Source organism: Halichoerus grypus, chromosome 11, assembly GCF_964656455.1.
Source record: "Halichoerus grypus chromosome 11, mHalGry1.hap1.1, whole genome shotgun sequence".
In the NCBI taxonomy this organism is placed as follows: domain Eukaryota; kingdom Metazoa; phylum Chordata; class Mammalia; order Carnivora; family Phocidae; genus Halichoerus; species Halichoerus grypus.
In genome coordinates, this window is record NC_135722.1 from 98,606,507 (window position 1) to 98,630,959 (window position 24,453).

The 24,453-nt window shown below is 39.2% G+C and overlaps 1 protein-coding gene and 1 non-coding gene across 8 annotated transcripts in view; one reads left to right on the forward strand and one right to left on the reverse strand.

Moving 5' to 3' along the window:
- The window catches only part of SIK3 (SIK family kinase 3), a 237,451-nt gene that overhangs the window by 154,722 nt on the left and 58,276 nt on the right, over positions 1 to 24,453 (forward strand). For 6 of the 7 annotated variants that reach the window (XM_036104473.2, XM_036104476.2, XM_036104475.2 and 3 more), the window contains one exon: positions 7,940 to 8,101. The exons of the other annotated variant lie outside the window; for it this stretch is intronic. In XM_036104473.2, the coding sequence (XP_035960366.1) occupies positions 7,940 to 8,101 (162 nt within the window). The remainder of the gene's footprint in view (positions 1 to 7,939; positions 8,102 to 24,453) is intronic. 7 annotated transcript variants of the gene reach the window in all.
- LOC118543436 (U6 spliceosomal RNA) lies at positions 9,618 to 9,722 on the reverse strand. Its single transcript, XR_004921069.1, has one exon. It is a non-coding gene; the product is annotated as a U6 spliceosomal RNA (small nuclear RNA).

Sequence of the window (24,453 nt, forward strand, 5' to 3'; positions counted from 1 at the left end):
GAGATAGCGAGAGAGGGAACACAAGCAGGGGGAGTGGGAGAGGGAGAAGCAGGCCTCCCGCGGAGCAGGGAGCCCGATGCGGGGCTCGATCCCAGGACCCTGGGATCATGACCTGAGCCGAAGGCAGACGCTTAACGACTGAGCCACCCAGGCGCCCCAAGTGTCTCAAATTTTTAATAATTTGTAACAACCCTAACCCTCTCCTGCAGACACACACTTATTTTCTATGCCATTTATTTGTTGAAGAAACTAGATCATCCTGTAAAATTTCCCACATTATGGATTCGGATCCTCCTTGTGTCATTGAGCATATGTTCCTCTAGCTGACTATGTTTTGTAAAGTGGTTTGGTTAAACACAGGCCAGTGTGGGGGCAACAGGGGCAGGAATACTTTGTCTTCCTATTGCATCATCTCAGGAGTTGTGTAATGCCTGGTTTCCCCACTTCTAGTGATGTATAAAGTTTTATAAAGTTCTTATAAAGTTTCCCATCAACCTTTGACCTAATGTTTTAGCCACTCTTCTTATTTGCTTAGACACATATTTCATTAGAAGTTGCCAAATGGTGATTTTCTATTTTCTCATTCTTTCTGTATTTGTTAGCTCTAATTCTTTTGTAAAGAACGTTGCCTGTAAACTATTTAGAAACTATAGTAAAGGCAAAATAAGTGTTTGATTCTTCTCCTTTATGTTAAATTTCAGAATAATGCATTGGTACCCTATCAGTCTCCAGTGGTGACCAAAAAAGTTGATTTTATTTGTAATAACATTACGAATTTATGAATTTTAATACATTTGATGTGTTTCAGTCCCATGAGTTGTTATTCTTTTGATCAAATTATTCCACTTAGCCAGCAGGAGCCTCTTTAAGTTGACTCCTGTGTCCTTTTGACATGATCCCAATGGTCTTTGATAGCTTCCTTGCTTTTAGGTAAGGTATCTCAGGCTTACCCTGAACATTTCTTGTCTCCGACCTGGACTCAAACATGTCTCCTGGGAGCTGTGGTTCTTTCAAGTGGAAAATAGCACGTAGAGACCAGAATCTGTGCCCTTGGGATACTTATTACTGCTACTGGGCTTTCATTGCTTAGAGGCCTTCTCAGGGCACAGAGGTAGGAAATAAGTATTTTTTTTTTTTTTTTAATGTAGAGGAAAGTAAACAGGAGTTTGTACTAACATTCCAATTGAATTTAAGATTTCAGCATTTTTAACTTCTTGAATATTATGTATCTAGATCTTGTTTCTCTTATGCTGAAAATTGTGGTTCCAAATGACTTTAGCCTAATTACATATTTGATATCAGAGAATGGGAGCAAAATTGATTCAAGGCAATCCCAATATTAAGGAGACTGGTTCTTTTCGTCCTGAGGATATCTCCCATTAAGACAAAACACTGTGTGTGTCACTTAAAAGTATTCTCTGATTGGTTATGTCACAGCTTAACTCACAGCTAGTTTCACTTTTTTCCAGTTCGGTTTTTTAGAAATTTGGTTTTTTTAGAAATTACTTTTTCTTCTCTTTGATTCAGTTGTGAGTTGTTTGCGTTATTTAGGACATTACGTGTTTCTAAGATTAAAGCTAAAACAGGGTACCTAAAACAGGGTACATTCAGGAAAGTCTAGCTTCCACCTCCTTTTCATTCCCCTTGTAAGTAATCATTTTTAGAAAATTTTCACTTAATATTACTTCTTCTAGAAAATATAAATAAATGTACACACATGCACATTCGTATTCTCTCTCCCTTCCTGTAAACAGAAGCACACTGTACATATTTTCCTACACTTTACAGGGATTCATAGACAGAAACCCATCCATGGGCCAAGAAAGACTAGTCTAGAAGGGAAGACACACATGTTAAGAAATAATTGTAATACAATTGTTTGCTGATACTATAGAAATATATAGAATAAATGCCATTAGACACAAATTATGGAGTATTTTCTTCTAGGGTAGGTGAGTAGGTTAGGAAAAGCTTCAGATAAATGACCTTTCAGCTGGTTTTCAAAGAATGAACTTGATTTGGAGCCTACAGGTTATACTAGGAATCAGGGAATAACCTCTGTATTGCAAAATTAGCCAACCCACATTTGCTAGTATATGGGTGCAGCGCGTGAAACATTTGCACTACATAAGAAATGTCTGAATAACATTCTTGGAAAGCCTTTTGGAATATATGGGATTCTGTTTCATAGGCTGCCTGGGCTTGATGCTTAGTCTAGAAGTATTTTTTTAAGAAGCTATAAGAAAACAAATCCTCTTTTATACATTAATGTGAAAGGACTTCGTATCAGAAGAATAGCCTGTTTTTGTTATAAAGACTAACATAAACAGTGCTTAGTTTACAAACTTCGTTTAGTGACAGAATGAAGAGTAAAGAAATATGTTTTTTTTTTTTTTTTTTTTTTTTAAAGAGGGAACACAAGCAGGGGGAGTGGGAGAGGGAGAAGCAGGCTTCCCGCCGAGCAGGGAGCCCGATGTGGGGCTCGATCCCAGGACCCTGGGATCATGACCCGAGCTGAAGGCAGACGCTTAACGACTGAGCCACCCAGGCGCCCCAAGAAATATGTTTTTATAAAAGTTTATAGTCTTTTCTCTGGCTGATATTCCTTGAGTTAACCTGTAATTATGAAGCATCGATCATATGCAGAGTATTCTTTTGTATGTAGTAAGGAGGCATAGGAAACAATGGAAATAGTTCTGGTTTAAAACTTAAAGAACTAAGGCATATCTTGTGACTGTAATTGTTTCACAAAGAAATTGTGTTTTTTCGAGACTTTGAAGGAAAATGTTTAATTTACTTGGGATAGATGGAGGAAAATAGAGTGTGCTTTTTGTTGTTGGATCTGCAGGAATACTCGGTAATGAGAAACTCCCAAGTCATTCCATATCTTGAGTGCGGTGGTCGTTCCACAAGCGGACACGTGATAAAATGACATAGGAGTGTACGCCCGTTGTACCCGTGTCACATTCTGGGTTTTGATATTGTTCTAGCATTGTGTAAGCTTTGCCCATTGGGGGGTAAGTGGGTGGAGGGTACATGGGCTCTGTCTGTACTCTCTTTGCAACTTCCTGTGCATCTGTAATTATTTCAAAATAAAAAGTTTTTAAAAAGTTTATTACTCTGACAGTTGTTTTGAGAGTGGATCGCAGGGGGCCAAGGACAGAATCAAGGGTCCTAGTTAGGAGCAATAGGACGAGCTATACAGTGAACCAGGAGGGGAGAATGGCTGTGGGACTAGGCTGCTGACATGGGGGTGGGTTGGAGATGCGGTGAGGGCTAGTTGAATTCTGGCTGTATTTTGACGGTAGAGCTAATAAAATCTGCTGATGGATTGGACGTGGGTGTGGGAGAAAGAGAATGGGGAGACAATGAGGGTTTTGGCCTGGAAGCCGGGAAGCACGAAGAAAAAAGATTTCAACAAGAAGCAGCAACAAGAAAAGAAGCTGGTGTGAGGTAGTTGGATTCTTGGCAAGGAAAACAAAGTAGCAAACCTCCTTCCTCCAGTCAGCCGCAGCTTTGGGCCTGCACGGGTCTGCACGGGTTAGGGACGGCATGATACTCAAGTGAGGGCCCTTGTGTTAACCTGCTCCCAGGCAGCTGAGTTCTCTTGGCCTCGCCCTGGCTCTTTTGGAAAGAAGCATTTGTTTGATAAACAGGAAGTCGTTTCCATGGGTGTAGAAAGAAGAAATGATAGAAGCGAGGGCACAGCACCGAGCTGTCCGCTGTGGTTAGCTTGGAATTGGCAGAAATGTTCTCAGGTAGCCACCTAAGCTTCGCACACAGACTGCTTTCCTCCCATTCTGGACTGGGCTATTTCTTTATCATGAAAAATGAAGAATTTCTGCCCTCTTGCGTGACCCCCTGTCAGGGAATGTTCATTTTCAGCTAGTGTTTTGGATCAGTTAGAGTCACAGGCTTAGCAGACAAAAGGAGATGCTGTCTGTTTATAGTGGAAAAGTGACTTACTTTGAGAAGTGTTGGCTCCCCACCACCGTCCCATTCGTGGCATGCCTCTGGCACTGCGGGGAAGCTGGTCGAGGGACGTTAACCGCCTTATGTGTGTTTTTGCCCTTTGAAAGGTTAGAATCTAAATGTACCACAAGATATTTCTTCCTGAGTCCGATTAGGACAGAATCCCAAGCCGGGAATTCTGAAGCAAACCTTATACATGCACTCGCTCTGATACTTTTAAACTTCGGAGTTCATTCCCTCCCCTTCTAAGGATGCTACTCGCGAGGTATATATATATATCCCTTGGTGTCACTAGCTCCTTCCTATCTTATGAGGAAGAGCCGATAAGGAAGATTAAAGAAGTCCAGTGCCAGGTAATTTATGGCAGTTGCAAAGTGAGAAAGACAACGTCGACTCCTTCCTTTTGATAAGAGCTTGAAACAGGAGACCCATTTTCTCCATTGAGCTGAGAGTCCCCTCCTCCGTGTCTTGGCTGACGTGGTCGGGGTGAAGCTGTGATAGAGAGAAACCTGCAGTGCGCCGCAGGGTAGAACTCGGTAGCCAAGTAGCCAAGTAGTGCCTTGTTGAGGGGGCTTCAGTGGTGGGGTCGCTGCTGCTGCTGCGCGTGTGGGACCGGAGAGCGGCTGGGCTCGGGGGCGGGGCCGGGCTGCCATGTGGGAAGTTCGGGACCGAGGATAGGGGTACTAGGTCGCTCAGTATTTAGGAGAACTAGCTCACTGAGCTGCCTGGAAGAAGCAGAACAATTCTTTCGAGTTCCTTGCAACGGAGGTTTATCCCGACAAGATTCACAGTGTATTTTACTTTGAATATTGAGTGGTTCAGGAGCCACTTTGTTACATGTGCCTTCTGAAATCACCCCAGTATTTATTCAAATGCTGTGACTTTGTGTTAAGGCCAGGCTGGGCGACTGCTCTGGGTTCCTTTGCTGGAAGTTAAACGTCACATTTGAGCTCGCAGAAGTTTTGCTGCCTGCCTAGAGGGCACACATGAACATAAAGCAGCCATTTGTCCGCGGGCAGCTGAAAGGCAGTTTCAGCGGGGTTCTGGAAACCACTGCAGGCTGCCGGCTTCCTGGCACACCCACTAGCCCCCATGGGTTTACTCTGAAAGCAAACTACCAGGGATGGGAGGTGGGGTGGTGGTGGCAGCAGTAATAAGATGGGCAGAAATAAAAACAGAGCCTGAAAAGTCTGAACGACATTGAGCCAAGATGGTCCTGTACTGGAGAAGAGCACAGTGCTCCCAGAGCGGACAAAACGTGAATATCAGACACAGTAACTAGGAAAAAAAAGATCTGATGCTTGCAGCCAGCACTTTAAAAAAGGGATTTGTGTATCTTTGTATTCATAACTGTAGGGATACTGTAGGTGTCTTTGGGAAAATATATATAGCCTAAGCTCTTTTACCCAGCGTGCTGCTATCACAAATACCTTTTAACTAGAACCATGTAACAGTGACATTTGATGTATATAATAATTACCTTCAAGCACTATGAATCGTGAAGAACCTCAGAACCTATTAGCCAAATGCTTGAATAGTCTCTGTATAATACTGAGTGGACTTTTTAAAAAACAGCTGTTTAAATGTCCTTGAAAGTTAAAGTTATATAGGATAACTCTTAATCATAGTACAAGTTTATTCCCAAATATGCTATCCTTTCTTTGGCCACAGTGTGTAACAGGGTGTATTTCTGTTTAGCAGATCAAGAGGTGGGGATATTGGCAGTATAAATGATTTGTCCAAGGACAACCAGTGTGTCATTGTGGAGATAAAACAGGACTAGGCTGCATTCCACCAGCTCCTGGCCTCTGCAGCAGTTTTGAGAACTTTCCAGTCATTTTAGGAAAACAAAGTACTTAGAAAATATAAAGAGTTTTTTTTTTTTAATAAAAGAAAATCACTTATTTTGGAAATCACGAAATTAATCATTCTGTTGTATTTAAGAAGCTCTTTGATGTGTTCTGGTAATTAGTATTTACTGCCAGACGAATGTCTCTTGGGCATTTTAATTAATGGGTGGCTTGGCCAAATGAGCTTCTGATGGTAAACCTTCATAAGGGTTTATTTTTATGTTTCTCAAGAATAGCTGTCTCTTCAAAGCCCTTTAATTAGACAAAGTTTAGCAGCTAAAACATATTATTAGAATAATTAGGCCTTGGGTTAAGAGGAATAGGGGGTCAAAGGAGCAGGTACTGTTAGAGAGAATGGCGTCTTAAAATAAAACCTAGCGTTGCATGTTTGATGGATGTCCAGTTCTTTAACAGCTTGTATTAAGTGACTCTCCCTGGTTAGGGACTTTGTGTTATTTAAAGTTCATTTGACAGATCTCACCAGAAGCGTAAATACACCAGAGTGTGCGCTCGTTCATCACTGCCTCTGAACTCCTGTAGAAAGTGGGGTTCTAGTCCTTTTAACTTCTAAGCTGAAGACTTCCTGTTTTCTCTTTTTTTTTCCCCTACTACCTTGGTCACCTTGGCTATAATCAGGGATTCTTTTTGAGGAAAATGCTTCAAGGAACTGGTCTAGGAGCCACTGATAACACAATTGCAGTAATTCCGTTGAAGGGTCTTTCTTAATAATTTAAGTGATTCTGTAAGACGTTGCTCTTAAAATTGCTGTAGTATTTGATCTCCCAAATTGTATGCTTTTTGTGGTCAGAATGTAGTTTGAATTATTTGAAAATCTGCTGTGTTAGATGGATTGTCGTTTGGCTCCCCTTCATCACGCTCTACCCCCATTTCTTGTCCTAAGCCCTGAATCTTGGTATCACTACTAGTGCATGTGTCTTCTCGCAGACTTCCCTTTGTGATGAAGAAGAGATATATCCGATTGGTCCTGTGGGTGATCTCCATGGTGCCTGAACAGTTGGGTAGGATTATTGAGACTACTCTTGATAAACAGTAATACACTTATTTAATTATCTGGTTTTCTCACTTTCCCACTATCTCTGGATGCTTATGATGGCAAATGTGTCCTTTTCCCACCTAGATGAGTTAGTTTAAGGATAGGAAGTTTTAAGTAGAGCAAGTCGTATTGCCAGTGTTCCTCATCCCATCAGCTGTTATGATCTCAATATGTTATTAGTTAGATGAAGAACTGGGGTTTAGGATTAGCCACTATTAGAAAAACTACTTAATTGTATTGGTATTGGTAATTGGAAATTAATGGGATTGGCTCTGGGTCAATCAGTTCATTTTTAAATATGGACGATAGCTTGATTTATAGTATTACAAAGTTAATTTGCTGTAGCTTAGTTAGCCACATTGCCAATGAAATAATTTCATTGAAAGTGGTAGAAACTTCCCTTTGTTTTCTAATGTTGTCTATAAAAACTAGTAACAATTTAAGAAATAATTGAAAAGCACATAAATGCAGATGGAAAGACACAGGCATATTATTATGCATTCCAGAGTATAGTCACCAAATAAGTACATTTTTATGTTAAACTGTAAAACTTTGAGAAAGCAAAGAGAGATTAGCATAGATGGGCTCCTTTATAAAGCCGTTTTCCCCCTTAGCAGTGACTAAGTTCTGTCTGTTCTTCTCCAAAATGATTGATTATTGTGACTCTGCTTTTTGACTCACCCTTTAGCACAGGAAATATTGCTGATTCTTATCTTCATGCTTATGTTTGCTGTGTGTATGTAATCTCATGCAATGGAGATAAGAGAGAGGAGGTGTTGAGTGTGATGATTCTCCAAAAATACCATGATAACCCTCAGAACTCTTTTTTCTTACGGTAGAGCATAGGTAGTCCTGTGCATGCTCATGTACACTGAAAACGGTCTGGGAACTGCTTGCTAATGGGTTTCTATAGACACAGACCAGGGCCCCAAGTGTTGCCATTTGTTTGTTTCACTTCTTCAACTGTTCATCTGGTGGCCCCCTGGCATCCCTTCTGGAGTCCATCTTTTGAAGCGATGCCCATGTGCAAAATGAGAACTCACTGTGCTCTTCTTCACCGCAGACCACCTGGTGGCCCATGGCAGAATGGCCGAGAAGGAGGCCCGTCGGAAGTTCAAACAGATTGTGGCAGCCGTCTATTTTTGTCACTGTCGGAACATTGTTCATCGTGATCTAAAAGCTGAAAATTTGCTTCTGGATGCCAATCTGAATATTAAAATAGCAGGTGAGAAGTGCGTTGAGGATGTGAAATAGGAACAAAAGAGCTTTTCCTTCAAGGTTCTTAAACAAGGGATTGTCTGTTTCCATCTATTCAGAAAGAGGTATTGGAAAATGAAAGATTTGCACGTGTGTGTGGCTTGGAAAATGATAAACTTTCAAAACACATTTATGTTCTTTTTCATGTAGTATTGGATGGAACTAGGCTGGGGAGGAAGAAGGAAAAGGGTGATATTTAAAATTCTCTCAGTTTGGTTGACAGTCTCTTAAATAATAAGGAATAAAGTATAGAATAAAGTGGAGAGAACAACTGCTAAGCTTGTAAGCCCTGTCAGCTTTACTTGAGGAGGCTGATTTATGTCACTGCTGAAGACTGTGGTTTTATGATAATTTAGGAAGAGCAGATCTTACATTGGTTTAAAGGCAGTCCATCTCTTTGTGTCCTCAGATTTCACTCGTCTGCTCATCTGAGTGAGGGTGCCTAAAAAGCACTTTTCACTGCCTCACTCTATTCCTACTTCACTTTCAATAAACTATCAGCATTTGCCTAACCAATACAAGCTCACCACCTATTGATAGAAGAAAGTGACTGCAGTCTAGACAGAAAGTAGAAACATGAAAAGAAACCAGTTTTGTTTTCCGACAGTTTTCAGTACTGCATTGTGTGTCCCCCGTCTCGCAGGTAAAAAGGGAAGGGGCGTCTCCTATAGAAAATTGAAGTACAGCTAGAATAGAATTGCCTTGAAAGTCAAGGTAAAAAAAGCAGTTCTAAGGACTTCCCTCCTTAAAAGGGTGGGAGTTGAGGGTTCAGATTTACGTTATATTACAGGTCAAAGTACCTACTTGTACCCTTTCAGGTTGGTGATTCTACTGACTGTTTTGTGTAGGTAAGTCTAGATAAGTCTTTCCAGGCTGTACTTTCACATCCTGGGAATGTCACCGAACTTTTTAGTTATCTACGTTCGGCTGATGGATGCACTGTTGCTTAGTACTTTCACATAGTTGTAAGCTCCTTGAGTCCTGCATTTGCCCATTGCATAGTAGGCAGGAATTAAATGCTTTCTTTATCTTACATAAAATCACATTTTTCCTTTGTCCTTAAGTCTGTTTCATATTCCCCAAAGCTCTCTAGATGCTAGCAGTTCCCAGACAAGTGGGTAGTGTGGAAAGACCGGCAATTTCAAACCCTCTTCTGTAATTTTTCACTGTAGCTTCAATTCAATTAATGGTAATAACATCTCCTAAGCTTCACAGTCCTTAAAAGTATAATAAAATGTTGTGTTAATTTCCTATTGTCGCTGTAACAAATTACCACAAACATAGTAGTTTGAAACAATACAACTTATTATCTTACAGTTCTAGAGGTCAGAAATTTGAAATGAGTCTTTTTTCTTTTTCTTTTTTAAAAATGTTATTACATTTTTTATTTTAATCCCAGTATAGTTAACATACAAGGTTATATTAGTTGCAGATACACAGGTCGTGATTCAACACTTCCGTACATCACTCAGGGCTCATCATGAAAAAATATGGAACGCTTCACGAATTTGCATGTCACCCTTGGGCAGGGGCCGTGCTGACCCTCTCTACCGTCCCCGTGTTAGTATGTGTGCTGCCGAAGCGAGCCCCCGAAATGAGCCTTATGGGGCTAAAATCAAGCTGTTGGTAGGACTGGTTCCACCTGGAGTCTCTGGAGAATCCATCTCCTTGCCGGTTTCAGCTTCCGGAGGCCCTGCACTCCTTGGTTCCGGTCCTTTCTTCACAGCACGCCGCCTGGTGCTCCCATTGTCAAATCTCCCACTCCTAGCCTGATCCTCCTGCTTCCCTCTTAGAGGGACCCTTGTGATTACATTGAGCCGTCCCGGATAACCCAGGATGATCTCCCCATCACCCAGTCACATCTACAGAAGTCCCTTTTACCACATAGGTACCACATTCGCAGGTTCCATGGATTAGGACGTGGGTGTCTTTTGAGTGGCTTTTATGCAGCCTGCCACAGATGTGATTGTAGGGTTCCTTGGATTACTGATTAGGGTAGTAGGTTAAAAGAAGGCCCTCTTTTTCTTCTATAGCTGTGTTCTACCTTCACTGACAAAAGGTTAAAAATTTTTTTATGCTTCCTTGGTTCTTGATTTTGACTTTAGAACCATTTTGATTTAGTTTGGGGAGATTAGTTCAGGAGGCTCTTTGTTTTTGTATTGAGAAACCAAGTGTAAAAGCAGGGGTCAGTGATAATTGAAATTAGAAACGCCACTGACAAATACTTGGGTAAGGAGATTTTGAAATGCTTTTCTTTGTTAATTGTTAAAACAAATCCATGTAGTCACAGTATGAGTCTACCTGCTGGTGTGTAATTACAGAATCGTGGGAATGCTGGTGGCCCGCCGTGGGCTCTCTGCATTAACACATATGGTGAGATTTTTAAGTTCGTTAACCCGGAGTCTGCATTTTTATTATTTGTTTGGCCAAGAATAAATGAGCTGCTCTGAGTTGTGCCCTGATATAATATCTAACATTGTCTTTGCTCGTGCATTCTTTTTTTCATGCTTTCATTACCTTGTCATTCACCCGCCACCACCCCCCCACCCTCTTCCCCACGCCCCCCACTCTGGTTTTGCTTTCCGTGGTTCCAGTTACCCATGGTCAACTGTGGTCTGGGAGCGGGTGATCCTCCTTCTGACGTATGGTCAGAAGGCCAGTAATAGCCTAATGTTCGGTCACGACACCTACGTCATTCCCCTCACCTCATCTCATCACGTAGGCATTTGATCACCTCCCATCACCACAAGAAGAGGAAGGGTGATGATACGGTATCTCGAGAGAGAGAGGCCACATGTGCATAACTTTCATCACAGTATATTGTTATAATTGTTCTATTTTATTTAGTTATTGTTGTTAATCTCTTACTGTGCCTAATTCACAAAGTAAACTTTATCATAGGTGTGTGTATATAGGGAAAATCATAGCGCATCTAGGGTTCGGTACTATTTGGACGTGCACTGGGGGTCTCGGAATGTATCCCCTGTGGGTGAGGAGGACTCCTGTCCTCAGTTTCTCAATCATTGCCTGAACTTCCTCTCTTACACATAAATTAGGTAGAATTCCCATTCTTATCTGCCAAGACTTCTTTGAACTTAGTGGGCCAGTGGGAGAAACGCTTCTAGTTGAAGCTGACCACGGCGTGACTAATTTTGGAGAGGTGGAATGGATGGTTCTGACAGAATAAGGTCAGATAACTAATGAAATCAACTTTTTATTCTAAAAGCTAAAAGTAACTTCAGGATTTCTGATCTTTTCAGTGGTCTTTTGATGAGTTACTATTAAATCTCAGTCAGAAGGAAACTTCTAGACATGAAAGTAACACACAAAAGAGAAGAGTTTTGTTGTTTTATTTAAAATACTGTTAGTCTTAAGCACCTCATTTCTAAAATCATCATATGCTACAGTGTCAAATTAACATGGAATTAATAAAAATTCAGATTAGGAAATTTAAGGAATTCATGTTTTCCTTATGCCAATGTTAACCTAAATGGTTTTTTTGTTTTGCTTTGTTTTTACCTAAATGGTTTTGATGAAAAGATGATGCATCCTGTTCAAAAGTAGAAGATGAATAAGTTGCTCTGAGGATGTTTGTGTTTATGTTATTTTTACTTTCTTAATGAATTAATGTGGCAGTTTACATTTAACGCTTGATACTATAAAAATCTAGCTATTAGAAAAGCCCATGCTAGCCTTCCTCAAGGGAATATGTGTTCCCTGGACATGACAGGTACATTTTAGTTACAGATATTAAAAGATGCAATGGTTTAAGTAGGAGTTTTCATGCTTAAATTCTTACCTCTGAATTTTTGTTCCAGTGTTATTTCTACAGAGAATGAAGCCCAGATGAAAAACTTGGTTTTCCTTCTGATTTTAGAATGGCAGTAGCAAACCTGTCTTCTATAGAATTATTTAAAATTATTTAAAATTATTAAAAGATGTTTCTGTTATTAGTAATCCAGAGTAAACATTGATGGTTTTCAGAACAAAAAATTTTATTTCTGAAAGGCAAAGTTACTGAGTCTAGAACTAAAAATGTGTAGTGGTCATCTGAAAATGTATCTATTATTAGGCTCTTCGCTCAGGTGTCATGGGAGAGAGAACTGAAGTATAAGACATGACTCCTGCCCTAAAGAATTTATAGTCTATTTGGGCAGCAAATACTTAGACCTTTGGAAAGTTAAATAGCACCAAAATTATACTTGGGGTGTGTGTTTGTGTGTGTGTGTGTGTGTGTGTATGTTGTTTGTGTATGTATATATATAGAGAGAGCACTTTACAAAGCATTTTTACACATATTATTTAATTTCATCATATTTGGCATACAAATATAGCTTATTTAGAAAACATTAGAGTCTCCAAAATATATACCTTTAAGTTTCCAAAACTTTGAATTCCTTATAAAGAGGGCTCATGCAAATCTTTCATGTAGAGGGTCCAGCGCCGGGAAAGAATAGGGTTCTTGGCCTCTGACCTTTCACTTTTCATGTCTCAGACGTGAGGATCCACAGAGGAGCAAATGAAGAGTGGGGGAGGGACAACCTGGCTCTCTCCGCATATAGCCTGCATCGCTGGGTGACAGCGTGTTCAACAGCGACCAAATTATACTTTGATACAATAGAAGAGATGTTACAAGGCACGCCATGATTCATTATCACATTAATTATATAGTCTAATTACTACAGAAGTTCAGAGGATGAAGAAAGCACTTAGTTTGTGAAGTTCCATTAGATTGTGAATGCCACAGGGATGGTAACCGTATCCTGTTTACCATTTCATCCCCATGGCTGAGTGCATGCCTGTTCTCTAGTAGGTGCTCAAAATTTTGTTGATCTGAACTTTAGACAGCGGTGATGAGGACATAAATACCCTACTGAGGGCATAACATTTGATGCGCGTCTAAAGGATGAATAGGGTTCTTTAAGGTATAGGTGTAGAGGAGAGAATTCCAGTAGGATTAGTCAGTCAGCAGGTGTTAATAAAGCTCCTGCTATGTGCGGCCCTGATCCACGCACTGGGGATACAGTGGCAGGAAAGTGGTCCCTTGGAACTAACATTCTGCGGGGGGAGATCGACAGTGAACACATATATACACAAATAAGCCCTCGTAAGGACTATGAAAACGATAATATCGAAAATGTGCTAGAATGACTTGTGGGAGAGAGAATGCTTTTAAGTGGGCTAGTCCAAGCCTTCCAAGCAGAAGGAACAATGCGAAGGCCTGAGAGAGGTAAATTTAAGGTATTTGACAAGGTAGGAGAAAAGTTGGCACGGCTGCAGACGATAAGTGAGGGGGCTCTGGAAGGAGATGGGGTAAGAGAACTGGCTGGGGCCCATTCCTGTGGAGCTTTAGGCACGTGGTGAGGATTTGGGATTTTATTTTGGTTGCGGTGGGAAGCTGAGTTGGAGATCTATGGGCGGCAGTAGCCCATGGCATGTTTGCAGAAAAGGTAAAGCACCTTGGCTGGAGGGAAGGTTTAAGCAGGGGAGTCATGCCTGAGAAGGTGAGAGAGATAGGTATTTATTTATACTAGATTGTGAAATTGTTTGAATACCAGGCTTGATAAGTCAGATTCAGGATGAATAAGGAAAAAATGGGAGCAGGCAGGAGGGACAGGAGAGCAAATAGGAAGGTCAGTGAAGAGGCTGCAGGAAATGGTCAGATCCTACATAAAGGTGTTGGTAGTAGACTTGAAAAGGAAGACGAGGGCAACAAATATGAGAGAGAGAGTGCATGCGTGTAAATGAAGGGTTTCTGGGGTGGATAACCAGTCAAACCTCCGGGCCAGGAAGAGGGACCTGCCAGTCCAAGATATGTGTAGAAATCGAGAAATCAAATTTTCTTACTGATGGAGTATATTAAGCCATCAAAGGAAAATGGTGTTGTCTTATTTTTAATGCCATTTGAAAGCAATTTTAATTCTTGTCCCCAAAGATTAAGTAGAGAAATTTCTATATTTATAAAAGACTGCCTCAGAAAAGACCTAAATGTAGCTGGCTTACTCCCTGAAGCAAACTTATCTGAAATACTCAGACGTTATGAGAATGTTTTGAAAATTGTGGAAAGTTTTTTTTTGTGTTTTTTTTTTTTAACCTAAGGAAGTTGGAAACTTTTCTCTCTAAATGTCGACTCCCAGAATGGTCTCCATGAGATAGTTCCCACTCCGGTGTTATTGTTTTAGTTGGCAGTCAGGAGACAGCAGAGAGCTGAAGTACCACTACAGCAAAGCCAGTGTTTTGGAAAGAATTTCCAGAGTGCATGGATCTAAGGTACTGTGGAAATATTTGACCTTAGTGTGGTGAGATCTAGACTATTTAATTTTTTAAAAGTGAGAAACTAAAACATTCTGCAAGTCCATGCATTGACCTTTCACCTTCAGGAAGAAGATGCTGAGATACAATGGTAGAGGGAAAAAAGGTGGTGAACCTTGGGTTTCTGAGAACCCTTCCCTGGTGTGGTAGTTGAGAATGTCCCTGACAGCTCACAGAAGGTGGTTATGAATATTCATCACACCAGTCACAAATTTTAGGTCATGATCGTAACACCTTTATTTAGGTTGTCTTTCAGTGCACCTCCCTAGTTGACAGGTAAGAAATTGAGACCCAGAGAGAGGCCACGTGACTTTCCTGAATTCGTGTCATCACAGAACCTGGGAATCACAGTGCCTCAGTGTCCACTCTCCCCCTGAAATGCTGTGTGACCCGCAACTAGAAGGTGCTAACAACTTTCATGTATGTTGACCCTTGGGAAAATACAGTTTGAAAATTATCTCTTCTGCATCCTGTTCCTCAGACTGGAGCTTTACAATCGAGAAATGAACGCACCTTCATTCAGAAGGCATTTTTGGTATACACAGTTGATTTATTTCATATGAAAAAATTCTAGAGTTAAAATTCAGAGGAACAGATTTTTGTCAGTCATGGTTCTAGGTGATAAGTGAGGTCTTAATGATCTTGAAAAGTATTGCATCCTGCTAAGATCAAGGAAGTGTTCTGTTTACAGGGCCTCACTCACAGCGGCTGTGCCACCGGGACAGAAGCTTCTCAGATTCTCCCACGGTGGTTTCCCTAACGCAGAGGGGGACAGCCTCACACAGGGTGGGGGGCAGCGTGGGATTGATTAGCTAGGCTGGAACGGTTCGCTTTTTAAATCACATGCTTTATTTTTAAATTCATGCACATTTTGTATTCTCCTCAATGTCCTATTACATTTGTTTTAATACTAAAATTATTCAACTTTATTTAGCATAGAAAAAATTAATGTTCCAGGAATATGTGTTTTCTTTAGCCTTCACTTTCACATAACTCTTGGCACACCGCAGCATTATGCCTGGGGATATATAAACATACATTAGTTCGAGAAACTTGAGAATAAAGGATTTCTTCCCCAACTATAGGTTCCTTTTACACAAACTTTTGTTAATTGCAAATCATTTGTTTCGGGGATAATTAGAAGTCAGTAAATGAAGTAATGATTTATCGCCACCCCCTCCCCCCCACCTCCTTAAATGGAATAGTTTGAGACCCTGTGAGGGTAAATCAAGTGAGTCTACCTGCTAGCAGGTTGCTAATGAGCATGCTTGTAACTCAAACATTCAGTTTACTGCTTAGGTGAAGTCGCCGGTTACCATGGTAGTTTTGACCAGGATGCAGTTTTTCATCATATTTTGTTAAATTCACATCTATAATGGACCATTGGACAATGTAAAGCGTAAGGAGCACTGATGTCAAAATTCCGTTAATGAAAATAAAAATGGTAATTTAACAGTGCTTCGAGAAAAACTTTACCCAATTCATGAATTGTCTTCATTTGATCACTGTTCTTATCTAGCACATCAAAATCTTTCTAGGACTTCAGAAACCACAGATTTAGGCACACAGACACACACACACAAATATACATACACATGCACACACACGTGTCTGATTTGTTTTATTGGGAATAATGACTATCTGTGCTCATGTTTTCATGTACCTGTTGGCCAACTGTATGTCTTCTTTGGAAGAAAATCTATTCAGATTTTCTACTCGTTTTTTTTAGTCTATTTTTTGTTGTTTTTGCTATTGGATTGTATGAGTTCTTTATATATTTTAGATATATATTATCAGATATGTGATTTAAAATATTTTCTCCCATTCAGTAGGTTAACGTTTCATTTTGTTGATGGTTTGTTGGTAAATATAAATATAACTTATAATGAACTTTTAAATCGTTTTAATAATGTGCTAATATAGGATAAAATACCTTTCTTAAAGTTACTTTATCATTAGTTATACAAAAATGACAATTATTTTTTAAATTTCTTTTCTGGGATTCTTTTTAAGGTAATATTCCTTTGAAAGGAGTTTGTGAGTCAAAAAAGTTGGAAAATACTGGGTACTTGTATGGTTAAATAGGTTAGTTTTCTTTATATTCTAGTCCAGATTTGTGGGTGGGGTGTTATTATTGTTGTTGTTGTTGTTGTTTTGGATCAGATTGAGAGATTCTCTGAACTCTTGATAGACTCTTCTTCAGGAAAGCCTCTCTTCTCTATTTTATACCAGTTGTCCCTGAACTTTACCATAAAATTCATTCCCTACTTCTAATTGTATAGTTAGACATGTAATTTTGCCATGTGTGCCTCTCCCAAAGGACTAACCGCTCCATGAGGCCAAGGACTATGTGTGTTTTGTTCACCTTGTACTCATTAGTGGTCCCTCAAAAACTTGGGGAGTACCCTACTCTTGTGACCACATTTGCACATTACCTTTTAGGTGGGTTATTTGTTTTTCCAGTGTTTCCTGTCATTTAAGTTATGTTTATTCTGTTAGCTTTAACTTAAGAGGGTATATTCTTCCTGTGTTTAATTTCTCAGTGACATCTTAGAATTTCTTCTGTGATAGTTGTATCTTCTTTTCTCCAAAAGTAGGCTTCTACTTATTAGACCGTATGTCTAATTTTTAATCTGGGAAATATTATTACTATACCTATACACTATATGCTATATACCATATACTATATTTCCATTGGTATCTTCAGTTTCTGTTGAGTATTTGAAAGGACTGATTCATCATGGTCTAAAATTTCGTATAGAGTGCTCACCTGTCAACCTGATTGAAGGATTGGACTTTCATTGTTCTAAGTGATAGGATTTAGAATTGTGACTGTAATAGTATGTATTCAATGAATTCAAGAATTCCAGTGAGTATTGTTTGCAGGTCTTGCAGAAAGTGTCTCACTACAGCCCTTTCTTTGATATGTCTACTCAATACTGAGTTTGATGGAAAGATCCTATATTGGGGAGAGTTTTTGTAAGAAGGGTTGGGGTAGTGCTATCTATAAAGAGTGGAAGGGATTGGTTTATTACCTCATTTAAAAATAGCTGAATTCAGTGATCCTAACTGCTAAGGTATTTTAAAGCTTTAGGGGAAAATTCATAAGTCACTCATTGAAAATGCCAGTCTAATGCTGGACTAGCATTTTTGTTTTTAAAGTTCCATCTTCTACAGAGATAGTATTGTGCTATATAAATATATAGTGCTAGGAAGTTGGGGAGGATCAGAAGATCTGTAAGATTAAGTGACAGATGTGGAGCAGTCCCATATATGACGTAATAGCAGCACGTGCAACAAAATGGCACTGTACTACTTCTCTAATAAATTTTCCAGAAGGTAGATAGAGTCTTTTAATCTCATGCATATTACCCTCTCCTCCTCTAATTCTGACCTGCCCTAGTTTCATAAACTAAACCAAATATCCTCCTCCCACCACCAAAAAAAAGCTGATTACTTGATTCTTAACGCCGCCCCCCCCCCCCCCCCCCGCCCCAGTGAAGGAATTTCTCTCGTGTATAAATGCTCACGCTGTGAGTCAGTAGTTTTTGGCATTACTTCTCTATTAGCTCCTAGTCAGGAAGTTCAGCCAGGGGTTGGACTGATTGCTAAACATTGAGGACTTCCCAAGACCCATTTTTAAGAGTGAACTAATATTGTGACTCCTGGGAACTTCGAAACTCATCCTTCCTCACTACCGTAATTCTGAGATTCACACAGTTGACTCTTGTTTTGCGCAATTCCAAATAACACTTTTGGGTCACGTGATTTCTAGGCTAGTGGTATTGTATAGGAAAAGCAAGATTAGTTCCTTCTCTGTGTCATGTTCCATATACGTAACAGTCTAAACCCTGTTTATATAGTGTTCTTTCTGGAGTGTTGATCTTTGGTTCTTTGAGTCATTTCTAGCAAGAATACCTGACAGCTTGTCTCCTCCACCCCTCCCCTCCCATCAGTCCACTGGGAAATTAATCGAGGGCCAAAATTATTTCTGTTCTTAGTCTTTGTCTATAATTGCAAGTGCAGAATTAGGGTTATGAGTCCTCAGAAGCTTTCAGGTTTTAAAACATGAAGAATCTTGTCACTGTGTCTTCTGGTGAGGTTGTTCATTTAGGATGAATAAATATTTTCCCACTTTACTTTGTTCCTCTGCCCCCTACTTCTGAGCTGTTTACTTATAACAGCAAGGAAGGAAGCACAGTTACTCTTGGAGGGCTTGGCTGTCAGTCTTGGCTGTGCTGTGTTGGTACCTTAACAGACGGTGTGAACACTGGAACTGGTGGCAGGCTGTGCCCAATCTGTTTACATCTGCTTTGCATTGCTCCTTGGTCAGCCAAAAAAGAAGTCAAGGGTATTGCTCTGAAGTGGTGGACCAAATAAGAAAATTTCCTGTTGCAGTTGTCCTGATCTTTAAATTAGTGCCATTCGTTCTTTCCTGTTTCCCCTTACCACATAGACAGACCCAGTTGATGATATACTTACTTTTAGGGATACAATATCTCTACCCTATATAGCCCCAGGCTCCTGATCTTGCCTAGAACAAAGAATTTCAAGTCTCAAAATTGATAGTAAAGCTCTGGTATTTAAACCATCCCTAGGAGACAGACATATGGTTCAAATTAAAGTCTGCTGCTCTGTATTATGAGAAGGGGACATGAGATACCATTTCAGCCTGCAGACAAATGCTAACCAACCAGGGTGTTGGGGGTTGGAAAGAGACTTAACAAATTACGTTAGGAGCCACTTGTGAGCGGAGAAATAAATGACCATAGGCCACATGAAGAGAACAACCCCACCCCTATGGCTTCTGTTGTGCGGATCGGAGTATCCATCTGCTGTTTCCTTCTGTAGCTCTTCAGAATATTCATCATTTTAATGTTGAATCTCTGGATCTTAAGTCTTTCCCGTTGCCAATAAACAGGGACGTAAAGTATCTTTATGGGCATCTTCGTATCTGAGAATTTTCTGAAACTATTACAAGAGTTCACCACAATATGTGTAGTTACCATGTAACCATACAGAGTTATAATCTCATTGACTGTCTTCCCTATGCTGGACTTTTCATTATTTATCTTATAATTGGAAGTTTGTACCACTTAATCCCCTTCATCTATTTCACCCATCCCTCCAGCCCTCTCTCCGCTGACAACCACCAGTTCTCTACATTTACGGGTGTGTTTCTAGTTTTATTGTTGTTTGTTTGCTCATTTGTTTTGTTTTTTAGATGCCACATATGAGTGAAATCATATAGTATTTGTCTTTTTCTGTCTGACTTATTTCACTTAGCATAAAACTCTAGGTTCATCCATTTTGTCACATGGCAAGATTTCGTTCTTTTTTATGGCTGAGTAATATTCCAGTGTGTGTGTGTGTGTGTGTGTGTGTGTGTGTGTACTCCACATCTTCTTTATCCATTCATCCATTGATGGAGACTTGGGCTGTTTCCGTATCTTGGCTATTGTAAATAATGCTGCAATAAACATAGGGGTACATGCATCTTTTTGAATTAGTGTTTTTGTTTTCTTCGTGTAAATACCTAGAAGTGGAATTGCTAGATTGTATGGTTTTTCTATTTTTAGTTTTTTAAGGTTCCTCCATACTGTTTTCCAGAGGTGGCTGTATAGTTTTTTAAGGTTCCTCCATACTGTTTTCCAGAGGTGGTTTACATTCCCACAAACAGTGCATAAGGGTTCCCTTTTCTCCACATCCTTGCCAACCCTTGTTGTATCTGACTGGTGTAAGATGGTATCTCATTGTGGTTTTGATTTGCATTTCCCTGATGATTAGTGATGTTGAACATCTTTTCATGTGTTGGTTGGCCATCTGTATGTCTTTTTTTTTGGGGGGGGAAGTGTCTATTCAGGTCCTCTGCCCATTTTTAATAGGATTATTTGGGGTTTTTGGTGTTGAGTTATGTGAGTTTGTTACATATTTTGGATATTAATCCCTTATTGGACATCTCATTTGTCAATGTCTTTTCCCATTCAGTAGGTTGCCTTTTCGTTTTGTTGATGGTTTCCTTCACTCTGCAAAAGCCTTTTCATTTGATGTAGTCCCTTACTTTTGCTTTAGTTTCTTTGTTTGGGGAGACCTATCCAGCAAAATATTACTAAGGCTGTTGTCCTTGAGTTTACTGCCCGTGTTTTCTTTTAGGATTTTTATGGTTTCAGGTCTCACAGGTAGGTCTTCAGTTCATTTTGAGGGGTTTTTTTGTGGGTGCATGGTGTAAGAAAGTGGTCCAGTTTCATTCTTTCACATGTAGCTGTTCAGTTTGCCTAGCACCATTTATTGAAGAGATGGTCTTTTCCTCATTTTATATTCTTGCTTTCTTTTTTTTTAAGATTTTATTTTATTTATTTGAGAGAGAGAGTGCACAAGAGGGGGTACAGTCAGAGGGAGAAGCAGACTCCCCACTGAGCAGGGAGCCCGATGCGGGACTCGATCCCAGGACTCCAGGATCATGACCTGAGCCAAAGGCAGTTGCTTAACCAACTGAGCCACCCAGGCGCCCTGTATATTCTTGCTTTCTTTGACATAGATTAATTGACCATATAAGTATGGGTTTATTTCTGGACTCTCTCTTCTGTTCCATTCATCTACATGGGGGTTTTGGGTGCCAGTACCGTACTATTTTGATTACCATAACTTTGTAATATAGTTTGATACCTGGGATTGTGATACCTCCAGCTGTGTTCCTCTTTCTCAAGATTGCTTTGGCTGTTCAGGGTCTTTTGTGATTCCATACACATTTTAGGATTTTTTTGTTCTAGTTCTGTGAAAAATACTGTTGTTATTTTGACAAGGATTGCACTGAATCTGTAGATTGGTTGGGTAGTATGGGCATTTTAACAATATTAATTCTTTCAATCTGTGAGCATGATATATCTTTCCATTCATTTTTGTCCTCTTCTGTTTCTTTCATTAATGTCGTAACAGTTTTCAGAGTACAGAAATTTCATCTCCTTGGTTAAATTTATTCCTAGGTATTTTATTCTTTTTGATGCAATTATATATGGGATTATTTTCTTAATTTCTCTGTTATTATTAGTGTATAGAAACACAGTAGATTTCTCTATGTTGATTTTGTATCCTGCGACTTTACTGAATTCATTTATTAGTTCTGGTATTTTTTTGGTGGAGTCTTTAGGGTTTTCTATATAGAATATCATGTCATCTGCAAATAGTGCCAGCTCTACTTCTTCCTTCCCAATTTGGGTGCCTCTTGTTTATTTTTCTTGTCTGATTGCTGTGGCTAGGATTTTCAGTACTTTGCTGAATGAAAGTGGTGAGAGTGCACATCCTTGTCTTGTTCCTGATCTTAGAGGAAAAGCTTTCAGCTTATCACCATTGAATGTGATGTTAGCTGTGGATTAGTCATAGACAGGCTTTATTATGTTGAGATATGTTCCTCTATACTGGCTTTGTTGAGAGTTTTTATAATGAATGGATGTTGAATTTTGTCAAATTATTTTTCTGTATCTACTGAGATGATCATATGATTTTTAACCTGCATTTTATTAATGTGGTATATAGTGTTGGTTGATTTGTATCTATTAAACCATCCTTGCATCCCTGGGATGAATCCCACTTGATCATGGTGAATGATCCTTTTAATGTATTTTTCAATACAATTTGCTAATATTTTGAGGATTTTTGCATCTGTGTTCATCAGAAACATTGGTCTGTAGTTTTCTTATTTTGTAGTATCATTGCCTGGTTTGGTATCTATGCTGGCCTCATAGAATGAATTCAGAAGCATTCCCTTCTCTGGTATTTTATGGAATAGTTTGAGAAGAATAGGTATTAACTTTTCTTAACATGTTTTATAGAACTCATCTGTGAAGCCATCTGGTCCTGGACTTTTGTTTGTTGGGAGTTTTTGATTACTGATTCAATTTAATTATTAGTAGTTGATCTGTTCATTTTTTTTTGTTTGTTTCTTCCTGGCTCATTCTTGGAAGATTGTATGTTTCTACTAACTTATTCATTTATTATAGGTTCTCTAATTTGTTTGCAAGTAATTTTTTTGTAGTAGTCTCTTACACTCTTTTGTATTTGTTTTGTGTTGGTTGTTACTTCTCTTTCATTTCTGATATAATTTATTTGAGTCCTCTTTTTCTTAATTAGTCTGTATAAGCGTTCATCAATTTTGTTTATCTTTTCAAAGAACCAGCTCTTATTTTCATTGGTTTTTTCTATATTTTTTGTCTCTATTTCATTTATTTCTGCTGTGATCTTTGTTATTTCCTTCCTTCTACTAAATTTGGGCTTTGTGTGTTCTTTTTCTTGTTCTTTTAGGTGTAAAGTTAGATTGTCTACTTGAGACTTTTCTTGATTCTTGAGTTAGGCCTGTATTGCTAAAAAATTTCCTCTCAGTAGTACTTTTGCTCTGTCCCAAAGATTTTGATCCCATGTGTTTCCATTTTCATTTGTCTCCAGGTATTATTTTATTTCCTCTTTGATTTCTTTGTTGACCCATTGGTTGTTCAGGAGCATGTTGTTTAGCCTCCATGTATTTTTGTTTCCTCCTATTCTTTTCTTGTAATTGATTTCTGCTCTCATACTGTTGTGATTGGAAAAGGTGTTTGATACGATTTCAGTCTTCTTAAATTTACTGAAACTTGTTTTGTGGCCATGTGATCTGTCCTGGACAATGTTTCATGTGCATTTGAAAAAAATGAAGCACAGAAATTCTTCATAGGGCTTCAGGCCTTTCTTTGATGTCATAAATGCACTTTGAAACTACAAAGTATATATATTTAACTTTTGAATGTACATTGACTCTGTTCTCTTCTTTGCCTTAAGTTTCTGTTATTTTTTTATTCTTGTATTTTACTTATACTGAAGTTGCCCCCTCTTCTGTTTTTCCTGTATGTTGCACGAGTGTCCGGTCTGGTAGTGTTCTTCTTCCTGAGCCATGTGAGCTAAACTTGAGCTTATGATAGTGTAGTTTATTTTCCTTGTGTCCCTGAATTAGAATGATCCCAGGTTGACATGAGCTGAGGAAATAGAGTACTTCAGTATTCCTTAGGATGATGTTAATTCTAAAAAGCTAAAAAAAAGTTATTGAATACAAAGTGACTGTGGTTTTAAAGAAATTGTTAGGCTCTGTCTATTCTCTGGCTTGTTACTTATGGGATTTGAATAATCAAAAGGTTATAATCAGAAAATAAAATATGTTCTAAAGTTAGGGGAGAGTTAAGATTAATTAACTGAAAGATTTGCCAAAATTATGTCAACTCTCAGTTATCCAGTTTTGTCTGTTTGTTTTACTATCTAGGTTTTTTTTTTTCCTTCCTCCTCTTTCTTCTGGCCATCCAAGTTTTTGTTTGTTTGTTTGTTGTTGTTTTTTTGGTTTGCTAGTTTTATTAAGCCCGTTTTCCTTAGGTTGGACATATTAAAGGAAAAGAAGGGAGATCTAAATCTCCTCAGTGTCGTTGTTCTTGTTAGTAACTCTTATTAAATTAGGGAAGTAGTAACATTATAGAAAAAAATGAATTTTTAAATTATTTATAAGTAATGTGTCTTAGTCCATTCTGGCTGCAGTAACAAAGTACCACAGCCTGGGTAGCATATGAATAACAGAAATTTGTTGCTCACAGTTCTGAAGTGATTATATAGATCATTAAAATATTTACTCCTTTTGGGGCGCCTGGGTGGCTCAGTCATTAAGCGTCTGCCTTCAGCTCAGGTCATGGTCCCAGGGTCCTGGGATCGAGCCCCGCATCGGGCTCCCTGCTCGGCGGGAAGCCTGCTTCTCCCTCTCCCACTCGCCCTGCTTGTGTTCTCTCTCTCACTGTGTCTCTCTCTGTCAAATAAATAAAATCTTTAAAAAAAAAAAAAATTTACTCCTTTTAAATTGTATTTGACTACAACTGTAAACTTTATCATTGTATATAAAGTCTTCATAGTTTACCGTCCTTCATTTAGGATTATGGCTGTCTTCAACAAAAACTTCAGTGAGCTCTCTGTTTTAACAAGTAGCTCCCAGTTCCTGGCCTCTTAACT